The sequence below is a fragment of the Portunus trituberculatus genome, chromosome 19 (genome assembly GCF_017591435.1).
Source record: "Portunus trituberculatus isolate SZX2019 chromosome 19, ASM1759143v1, whole genome shotgun sequence".
Lineage (NCBI taxonomy): Eukaryota > Metazoa > Arthropoda > Malacostraca > Decapoda > Portunidae > Portunus > Portunus trituberculatus.
In genome coordinates, this window is record NC_059273.1 from 4,527,501 (window position 1) to 4,538,619 (window position 11,119).

Consider the following 11,119-nt stretch of genomic DNA (forward strand, 5'->3'; position numbering starts at 1 on the left):
TTACTATCACCACCACCAGCACAACAACGACAATTTTCAAAAGCCCATTTAAGGAATCAAATTGAAAACAGTGATAACACAATCATTATCAAAATTGAAAACTTTAGAAAAATAGATAAAATAACACTACTTATTTCATTAGTTACTCAGTATGTCATGCCTTTAGTAAGAGTAGTAATATTAATGATAATAAAAGTAGTAGTAGTAGTAGTAGTAGTAGTAGTAGTAGCAGCAGCAGCAGCAGCAGCAGCAGCAGCAGTAGTAGTAGTAGTAGTAGTAGTAGTAGCAGCAGTAGTAGTAAAACTAATAGTAGTAGTAGTAGTAGTAGTAGTAGCAGCAGCAGCAGCAGCAGCAGTAGTAGTAATATAGGTAGTAGTAGTAGTAGTAGTAGTAGTAGTAGTAGTAGTAGTAGTAGTAGTAGTAGTAGTAGTAGTAGTAGTAGTAGTAGTATGACTTTTGAGAGAGAGAGAGAGAGAGAGAGAGAGAGAGAGAGACAGACAGACAGACAGACAGAGACAAGCAGAGAGACAGACAGACAGACAGACAGACAGACAAAATAAGCTCCATGATAAAATAGAAAGCTGATAAACTCCACCTCATCACACTTTATTTGATATTTACTTGATGTTTTAACTGACAAAAAATACGCTCTATAAGGCAAAACAGAGCCACAGTAGCAACGAGGGCTCATTTCGTCAGTTCGTACACCACAGTTTCATCATTAAAGCACAGGTTAGTGTAACATTTTTTATCCTCTCTATTTGAATTCTAGTTTTCAAAGAACCCACTATTTTGGGCAAGGTCAGGCTTCCTAATTTGGCAGGTAGGGCACTGGGTGAGTTAAGGAGGGCACTGGCAGACTCATAGGTACGGAGATCAGAGCTTTGGGTCATGTCTTACTCACCACCCTTCAAGTACAATGACGCGTTTTTTTTTTTTTTTTTTTTTTATCTTGATTTTTGGTTATGATTAGACGATTTTATTTACATTAGGAAGTGTCTATGGAGGTCGGAAGATTAATGACGAGAGCCTTCACTATTCCAATCCCCACACGAGTTTCTGAAGCTGTATAAAATCACCAAATAGTACCAGAATGAATAGGAAAACGCGTCACGGTACTGAAGAGATCAATTCCTTCAAGTGCAATGACGCGTTTTCATATTCATTCCGCTTACTATTTGGTGATTCTATACAGCTTTAGATACTTATGGTGGGATCAAAGTCAGTGAAGACTCTGGCCACCATTAATTCTTCTGACCTCCACAGATCCTTCCTAATCTAAATGAAATCGTCCAGTCATACCCAAAACTCATGATAAATATACGCCCCAGTACTGAAAGGGTTAAGCTCGTATTTTCAAACATTGATGTGCTTCATCTCCACTATTTCAAAAGACTTTATTTGAATTTGCACGATTTTTTAAGGTGTTTTTATGGTTCTAGAGGCAGAATGACAAGATTTCTACATTATTAACTAGAGAAACACTCTTGAAAACCCCGCTGATCATCTTTGTGGCCCTTGAAAATAGTAGTGGTGAAAGAGCAAAGCGTTTCTGAGTCTGGGAGTGTCAATCAAGCACCATGTGACCTTAAGAGAGAAAGACTTGCTACCTGTTGCCTCACTCACGATCTCATTATGGCTCCCTTCCATTTACAGGTGTGTGGTATCTCGAGTCTTTTGTCCCTCATCACCTTGCCTCTCCTTCCTTTCTTTTCATACCTTTCCTTCTTGCTCTTATCCTCTTTCCCCTTGCCTTTTCTCCTTCCTTTTCTTTTTTTTTCTTATTCGTTTTCGTCTTTCCTGTTTCTCTTCTTTCTTGATCTCCGTATTCGTTTTCTTTCTTTCTTTTCTTCTCTTCTCTTTTCTCCACATTATCTTTTTCTTTCTACTGCGTCCTCCTCTCATTCTTTTTTTCCTCTTTTCTTGTTTCTCCCTTCCCGTTTCCTTCCTCTGTTCCTTATTCTTTTCCTTCTTCCGTCATTTTCATTATCCTCTTTCGTCTTCATCGTCTTCCTTTTCCTCCCCCTTCTTTGTCTTCGTTTCCTTTTCTTTCTCCTCCTCCTCCTCCTCCTCCTCCTCCTTTTCATGTTTCTTTTCTTGTCGTTCTTTTCATTACCTTCCTCTTCCTCCTCCTCGTGTATTGCTTCGCTCTCGCCTTTACTCTCCTTTTTCCTCCTCCTCCTCCTCCTCCTCCTCCTCCTCCTCCTCCTCCTACCCCCGTTCTTCCATTCGTCCCAGAATAAAAGCTCGGAGGTGCGGGTGTGCAGGTGTGTGTGTGGCGGGTGGGGGAAGGGCGGGAAGGGAAATGAGTGGTGCAACGCTGAAATAAAGGCACACACACACACACACACACACACACACACACACACACACACACACACACACACACACACACACACACACACACACACACACACCGTCTCGCAATGCCTTGATTAATGCTGCTGATTGTGTTCTGTGTGTGTGTGTGTGTGTGTGTGTGTGTGTGTGTGTGTGTCACGGGCATTAGTCACACGGCCAAATGCCACCTACCGATGATATAGACACACACACACACACACACACACACACACACACACACACACACACACACACACACACACACACGTGACTCGACACTCGACACACACACACACACACACACACACACACACACACACACACACACACACACACACACACACACACACACACACACATACTGAAGGTCATGGCCCGTGAGCTGCCTGACCCCATCGTGATGTCATGCACTTAAAAGGAGGTGCGGGGGAGGAGGAAGGGGTGAGAGTGGGGAGAAGAGATAAGGTGAGGAGAGGCTCGCGTGTCATGACTGGACGCTGAGGGGAGGAGAGAAGGAGGGAGAAATATGACAGTACAATGATGAGAGGAAAAGGGCGAGGAATGGAGAGAAACAGGGGTGGAAAATGGAGAGGAATATGATGGGCGGCTGGTGGGAAGGGAATGATGAAAGAAAATAAAGGAGAAGAGGAGGGTGGAATATAATGACTGGAGGGAGACATGGAAAGGGAGGAGAGATACGGAAAGGAGGAAGAGAATGGGGGAAGTAGAAAAATGATGATAAAGAAGGAGAGAAGGAAAGGGAAGCGTGAAAGGAAAGGGGATAAGAAAGAGAAAAGTATAATAACTAATGCTATGAAAGAAGAGAAGAGGAAAAGGGAGAGGAAGAGAGGGAACAGGGAATAGAGAAAGGCAAAGAAATGATGACTAGGCAATGTTGACTCAGAAGAGAAGGCTGATAAAGGGGAGTAGGGGGAATAGGGAATGGGTAAGGGAGTAGGGCTTAGCGGTAGGGAAGTAGGGTTTGATAAGGTGGAGGCCGCAGCGGTGAGGGTACCAAGGGCGCCTTACTATAATTTATATAATGTAACCTATATGTGTCACTTTTTGCCATGGAGAAATGTATAAATTAAGACCGTGATCAATTTTCCATAATAATTTTCAACTTTCTAACCACTTGCTTTCGTTGTAGTGTCTCAAATAATCACTTAGGAAAAAAAAAAAAAGATTTGATTGCGTGTATGTTCTCTTTTCTCTTTTTTTTCCTGTTTATAAATTTTTTTTTTTTCGTGTTCAACTATAACTTTCTTGATAGTTAATTTCTTGTTCTGCGATCTCTAAAATTATTACGTAGACAAAAAACTAAATTAATGTGGGTTTTTTTTTTTTTTTTTTCATTCTTTTGTCGTTATTTCCACACTCGTCTGTGTCTTAAAATGCTTCATTATGTTCATTACGTAGTCTGTTTAACAATTCCTTAGCTCAGAGGATTAAATTAATGTACCTCCTCTCTCTCTCTCTCTCTCTCTCTCTCTCTCTCTCTCTCTCTCTCTCTCTCTCTCTCTCTCTCTCTCTCTCTCTCTCTCTCTCTCTCTCTGTTTATTTGTTTTATTTATCAATGTATTTATTTATTCTTTTATCTTTTTTCTTCCTTTTTTTCCCTGAAAGTTAAAGAACACGACCTTGTCATTAATGGACTAAATACCTGAGCAAGCAAGGCTGGAGAGGTGAGGCGAGAATGCTTCAATATTTGCAGAAGTGTTATGCGTGAGGGAGAGAGATCTTATACTGTACTGTCACGCTGAGCTGCAAAACACACATTGCGTTCTTACGAGAGATTAACTTTTTCTACGTCTTTTTGTTATCTCGTGTAGACTTTCAGCAGGCTTTATTGGAAGTTACTGGAGTTTTAAGCGGTATTTTCATGGTTCGAGTGGTATTTCATCAAGTATCTGGCCATTTTAACCGGTTCTAGTGAAGGTTACTGGTACTCTTAAGCGAATTCTCATGATTCCAGGATTCTGTGTCTTCAACGGGTCCAAGGAGAAGGTATTATGACTATCAAGTTCGTTTACTGTACCTTTAATCGGTTTTAGTAGAAGCTATCGTAGTTATCAAGTGTTTTCAGGGTGATGGTGATAGTTCAACAAAGATTCTGCGTATTTAACCGGTTCTGTTTGAAGTTATTAAGTTTATTAAGTGTTTTCGTGATTTGAGTGATATTTGACAAGGATTCTGCAACTCTTAACAGGCTTTAGTGGAAGTTATTGGTGTTTTCAAGCGTAGTTTTTCATGATTGCGATAGGTTTGGTGAGTGTCCATTTGCTCTAGAGGAAGTTTTAATAAGAGTTTTACATTTTTCTCATTCATTGCAGTAACAGTTTAACAAGTATAATGTGAACTCGACTAGTCATCTGTGTGGCCTTTGAAAATAGATCATACGAGAGAACAAAGCGTTCCAGTACACAGAGCTTGACTTTCCTCATTGTCCTGTGGTGCAAGGTGTGCCGCAAGATGAGGTGTGGAGAATATATAGCTTGTCATCATAGCTTTGTATCACTGAAGGTTAATGTATGGATTGGGACGATGGGTGGACGCGTAATGAGTTCCACAGTCTCTTGGTTAGCTATCCCACACAAAACGTTCTTATTTTGATTATTTATTTCTACTCATGTGGGCTTTTTCACGGTATTTTCACGCTATCTGAAAGCCCACCCGCTAGGAAACCGTTGCCCCGAGTGAGGAAACCCAGTCTACACTCGGACCGTGGACAGGATTCGAACCCGTGCGCTTGGAGACCCCTCGGACCCCAAAGCACGCATGGTCCCGCTGTACCACGAGACTTTACCGACTTCTTTGTTTTGGTTGGACTGTCTTATGAGTTCTAATATATTGTACACTCCCAAACCTACAAGCCACCAATGTTGACTGTGGAACCCGATCAAGGCTGGAGTGGTTTTGTTGGTTAGTAAGCAAACGATAAAAGGTCACTGTGGAACTGGCCCTATATAGGTAATGTTTCATACAGACTGCCATGTGTATAGGTCTGGTTGCTTCTTGCAGCTTTCCACGTGCTCTTGTGTTATTGTTATGGTGCGTAGGGGGAATTAAGTAGATATGTTTATGGATGGGAATAATAGGTAGAAAAAGGTAGACATTAGGTGAAAATAGGTAGATATCTTTGTGGATGGAAATAATAGGTAGAAAAAGATATACATTAGGTGGAAATAGGTAGATATGTTATGGACGAGGATGATTGATAGGAATTGAGTTGAAATAGGTCCATATGTTTATTGGTGGATAGAAATTGGTTGGCATTAGATGGAAAGACGTAGCTAGATGTGTTTGTGGGTGGGATATAATAGGTGGTAATAGGTAGGCATTAGGTAAAAATAGGTAGATATGTTTATGGATGGAGATAATAGATGGTAATAGGTAAGAATTAGATTGGAATAGGTAGATATGTTTATGAATGGGGATAATAGGTAGTAATAGATTAGCATTAAGTGTAAATAGGTAGATATGTTTATGAATGAGGAAAATAGGTAGACATTACTTGTAAATACGCATGTGGATATGTTTATGGATGGGATATAATAGGTGGTAATAGATAGACATTAAGTGGAAATAGATAGATATGTTTATGGATGGGGATAATAGGTGATGATAGGTAGGCATTAGTTTCCGCGTCTAAATTGATATAAACATGTTCGTTCGAGCAATCAAGGAATTTGGCTGAGAATCCTTGATTACTTGAACAAAAACCATGATCAAATTTACTATAGACACCAAAACTAGAGATAAATCACCTTTTTACATAGACCTATATCCTACTCGTGTTGGCTTGATGACTCCTTGCACCAATCTTTCATTTTTTACATCCTTATACTCTTAAAACCCAAGATATTTCAAAACACAAGCTAAGGAGAACGTAATAGCACTCAAGGCCTTCACCCACACCACACCCACACCTCACCCACACCACGTAAAGGTTCCCTGAAAGAAATCTCGCTACTGACATCAATCTGTGACTTGGCATTATACATAACCATGACAGGCTGCCCTCATAACACTTTCTAGCACCCGAGGAGACGCGTACCCCACTTCGGGAGCCACTGCCCTATGGTGACCAGGCGCCGAGAGTGAGTCAGGGGCTGGACTGCCGCGTCTGCCCCGTCTAGACTAGTTCATGATGAGTGGTAGATTGCAGGAAGATTGTGTGGTTGAGGTGGAGACACGATGTTGTTGGTGGTGGTGTTTTTATTGTTATTCTTCATTTTCTTTCTTTCTGTTTCCCTTTCTTTCTTTCTTTCTTCATTCATTCATTCATTCTTCCTTTCTTTCTTTCCTTCTTTCTTTCTTTCTTTCTCTCTTTCTTCATTCATTCATTCACTCAGTTTTCTTCTTTTCATTCTTCTATAGTCATCTTGTAGTAGCAGCAGCAGTAGTAGTAATGGTGGTGGTGGTAGTGGTCATAGTAGTAATAATAGTAGTTGTAGTAGTAGTAGTAGTAGTAGTAGTAGTAGTAGCATTAGCAGCAGCAGTAGTAGTAGTAGTAGTAGTAGTAGTAGTAGTAGTAGTAGTAGTAGTAGTAATAGTAGTAGTACAGTAGCAGCACCTGTACTAGCATTAAATAGGTTTATCCCAGCAGATCCAAGCCCTCCTCTCTGCGACACGAGGTTAATGTGGTTGCCTCATTACATAACTGACACCAATAGCCTGACAGGTGTTGCATTTTACTGAGGGTTGTGTGTGTGTGTGTGTGTGTGTGTGTGTGTGTGTGTGTGTGTGTGTGTGTGTGTGTGTGTGTGTGTGTGTGTGTGTAGGAGAGGTTAATAGTTCCAAGTATTGCTTAGTGAACTCATTTTTTTTGCTATTATTTTTTTTCTCTCTTTTTCTGTTATTGCCTTGTAGCACCAGTTGTCTCTTTCTTCTTTTTCTTCTTTTTCTTTTTCTTCTTCTTCTTCTTCTTCTTCTTCTTCTTCTTCTTCTTCTTCTTCTTCTTCTTTTTCTTTCTTTTTTTAACATCTTGCAATGTGTCTACTATCTTTGGGGGTTTGGATGATTGACTACTACTACTACTACTACTACTACTACTACTACTACTACTACTACTACTACTACTACTACTACTACTACTACTACTACGTCAATCACTATATCCAAATACGCATGCAAGAGTTTTATATGCATCCCCTTGACATCATAGTCTGTCGTCTGTCAATCTGTCAATTAGTGAACCAACAGACAGCATGGCAGAAAGCTCCTCCCCCCCCCCATCACCCATACCACCCAATCTGCCACCCTGCCATTGCCTAACTGATATTTTGAGTCCATCACGTGTGCTGCCAACCATACATCCACCACCACTGTCACAACCCTCATGCCTCCCTTCCCCACACAGAGACTGGGCGCCCTCCTGCTGGTGGCGGCGATGGCGCTGACGCTGGCGGCGACGAGTGAAGCGGCGACACTGCGACGAGGGCGTGAGAGAATAGTGTACGGACCAGGCGGGTATGGCAGACGTTTAAATGTGAAGAGTGAGCGTACTGACGACGTGCAGAGTGGACGTACTGGTGACGGGCAGAGTGGGCGTGCTGGTGACGTGCAGAGTGGACGTGGAGAAGTGCAAAAAGGACGTGGTGACGACGTGCAAAATGTACGTGCTGGTGTGAAAAAGGGGCGTGCTAGCTTACAAAGGGAACGTACTGACGTGCAAAGGGAACGTAATGACGTGCAAAAAGCGCGTGTTGGCGTGCAAAAAGCGCGTGTTGGCGTGCAAAGGGGACGTACTGACGTGCAGCGTGGGCGTGCTGGCTTGGAAAGAAGTCGTGGTGGCGTACAACGTGGGCGAACTGGCGTGCAAAAGGGGCGTGCTGACGTGCAAAAGAAGCGGACTGGCGTGCAACGTGAGCGTGCCAGCGTACAGAATGTACGTGCTGGCGTGAAAAATGTACGTGGTGACGTACAAAGTAAACGTACCGACGTGCAGCAGAGTGGACGTGCGGACGTGCAGGATCGGACGGGCGTGGTGGTGGCCTTCGAGACTCCAGAACAGGAGCAGTTTCAGTACGGGCGTCCCGGAGAGGCGGTGTTCGGCGCCTTCAGGTGAGAGACATTGGAACCATTGGAACCATTGGAACCATTGGAACCATTTATTCACCATTAGTATCACAGTATGTTAGTCTGCCTTTCTGAATCAATTTTTTTTTTTTTTTTTTTGGCAGTTAATAATGATCGATACAAAATTATTACAAAAACAAAAAAAGTTTAATACAATATAGAAATGAAAACACTTCTTTTGTCCCTCCATCCCTCCTGCCTCCTGTGCCTTCCAATCTCTCCTCACTTTCCTCCTCCCCATCATTCCTCCTCCTCTCCTTCCTCCTTCATTTTCCTCCACTGCTCTTTGTCCTGACTTCCGTATTTCCCTCCCTTTCCCCCACATTCTCTCTCTCTCTCTCTCTCTCTCTCTCTCTCTCTCTCTCTCTCTCTCTCTCTCTCTCTCTCTCTCTCTCTCTCTCTCTCTCTCTCTCTCTCTCTCTCTCTCTCTCTCTCTCTCTCTCTCTCTCTCTCTCTCTCTCTCACCTTTCACAAAAGTTATGGGAGAGCAGTAAGGGCATTTCCGCGTCACACACACACACACACACACACACACACACACACACACACACACACACACACACACACACACACACGGAACTAAATTGAGTGTGGCCAGCAAAAGTGTTACGCTTCTATTTTTTCTTTTGTTTTTTTCGTCCCTCATTGACCGACGCTTCGTGTGTTTGGTTTGGTCGTGATGGAATTCTGAAGGTTAGTGCGAGTGTGTATGTGTGTGTGTGCGTGTGTGTGTGCGTGAGTGTGTACGTAAGTGTGTTCGTGTATCAGTATTTTTCCCCTTCCCTGATAAAATGTTGCAGGCAGTTTAAGTTACAAAGCCCAAGTAATGCTCAGGCTTATTTTCACGATCAAGTTCAGTGGGCGTGACGAGGATTGTTTCTGTGTCTCGTGCGGGAACGTTTAAAGGGTTGCTGTGGCCGGGGAGGGCTTGGGAGGGGCGGGAGGTTGAATGCACGGCGCGGTCCCCTGTAAGGCTTGAGTGCGTGAGGCGGCAATGTGCTCTTTCCCGCCAAGTTTTCAGGATATCTTGTGCCATTCCCTCTCTTCCTTGCCTTGTAAAAGTGGGAGATAGATAGATAGCCGTGTGTAGCTCTTGCCTTCTAAAATTTCTATGGTAGATTGATAGATAATATATAATAACCTTCTTGAATTGTTTTTTTTCTTTTCTTTTCTTTGTTTGTTTGTACTGTCTTTCTTGTGCAAATGCCTAGCTCTCTTCCTTGCCTTGTAAAGCTACGGATAGATTGATGGTCAGGTTTAGTTGCTTTGTAGATTGTTCTTAGCAAAATATGTATTCTTTGTGCTTCTTGCTTTGGCTGTATGTAAAGGAGCATTTTCACATTGTACTTAGTAATGTTATGTATGTTTTTTTTATTCTTTCCAGCCCTTTTCATCCATTTTTAATCCTTCGCCATCCATCTGTCACCCCTCCGTCCTTCCCAACCCATATTACCTTTTATCCATATCTCCTTCTTCCCTCTACACCCATCCCACATCTATTCCCCTTTATCCCTCACTCTTCCACACATTTCAGCCTTCATCCATACACCCTTCTTTCCCTCTCTGTTAAGTCTCATCCCCTGCCCATCTACCAATTTCTCTTTTCGTCTACTTATCATCCCTTCTAGTCCATCTCTCACACTCACCTCTCATCTTTCCCAATCAACCTCTCACCTGTTCCGTCTCATCTCTCACTCCACGCCTCCTACAGCTGGCGGAGTCCTGAAGGCGTGTTGGTGGTGATGCGCTACGTGGCTGACGCTGCGGGCTACAGGGTGACAGGTGGCCTAGTACCAGAGGACACCAGGGGCGTAGCGGCGGACGGCAAGCAGGTCTTTCCGAGGGCGGCAGACGGGAGCATCATCCTTACCTGAGCACAAGAAGGTGGTGGACAAGGAAGTGGAGAGGCTGTGAAGATTATCCGAAGTGAGAGTTTGGAGGATGAGATGAGGACGGGAGATGAATGAGGGAAAGGGAGGTGAAGGAATGAAAGGGAGTTTGAAAATACCTCAAGTTATGGAAAGGGAAGTGAGGTGAAGGAAGAAAAAGCAGTTATTAAGATTTGAACTTTGAGAGGGAGATGAAGCAAGCAAAGGAAGATGCAGTAAGGGAGATATTGGTTAAGGAAGGACAGGGAGATTAATTATAAGACGAAAAGAACAAAGTGATAATACGATGACAAATGTTTTGATTATGTGATATATGAGAGAGAGAGAGAGAGAGAGAGAGAGAGAGAGAGAGAGAGAGAGAGAGAGTTGTAGCCAAATCTATAGAAATACTGCTTAATAGTTACAAAGCAAAACACACACACACACACACACACACACACACACACACACACACAGTAGGTCAGGAAATATTAGTGTAGTTATATTTTGTTGTATTTTCTGTATAAAAGTTGAATATAAAGTTGTCGACTGTTGCCAAGAAAAATATTTTTTACGAATAAATTTATATGAATTTTAAAGTTTTTTTTTATTTATCTTTGAATTTTGCTGATATTCATGTTATTGTTGTTATTGTCATTATTTTTGCTATTACTGTTACTGTTGTTATTATTATTATTATTATTATTATTATTATTATTATTATTATTATTATTATTATTATTATTATTATTATTATTGTTGTTGTTGTTGTTGTTGTCATAGTAGTAGTAGTAGTAGTAGTAGTAGTAGTAGTAGCAAAAAGTTTTCTC

At 42.1% G+C, this 11,119-nt stretch overlaps 1 protein-coding gene across 1 annotated transcript in view; it reads left to right on the forward strand.

The window, feature by feature from the left end:
• The window catches only part of LOC123506005, a 29,938-nt gene extending 19,050 nt beyond the window's left edge, over nt 1-10,888 (forward strand). The window contains exons 4-5 of the mRNA XM_045257813.1: nt 7,703-8,406; nt 10,133-10,888. Coding sequence (XP_045113748.1) covers nt 7,703-8,406; nt 10,133-10,295 — 867 coding nt within the window. The 3' untranslated portion in view covers nt 10,296-10,888. The remainder of the gene's footprint in view (nt 1-7,702; nt 8,407-10,132) is intronic.
• Nucleotides 10,889-11,119: the final 231 nt, after the last annotated feature.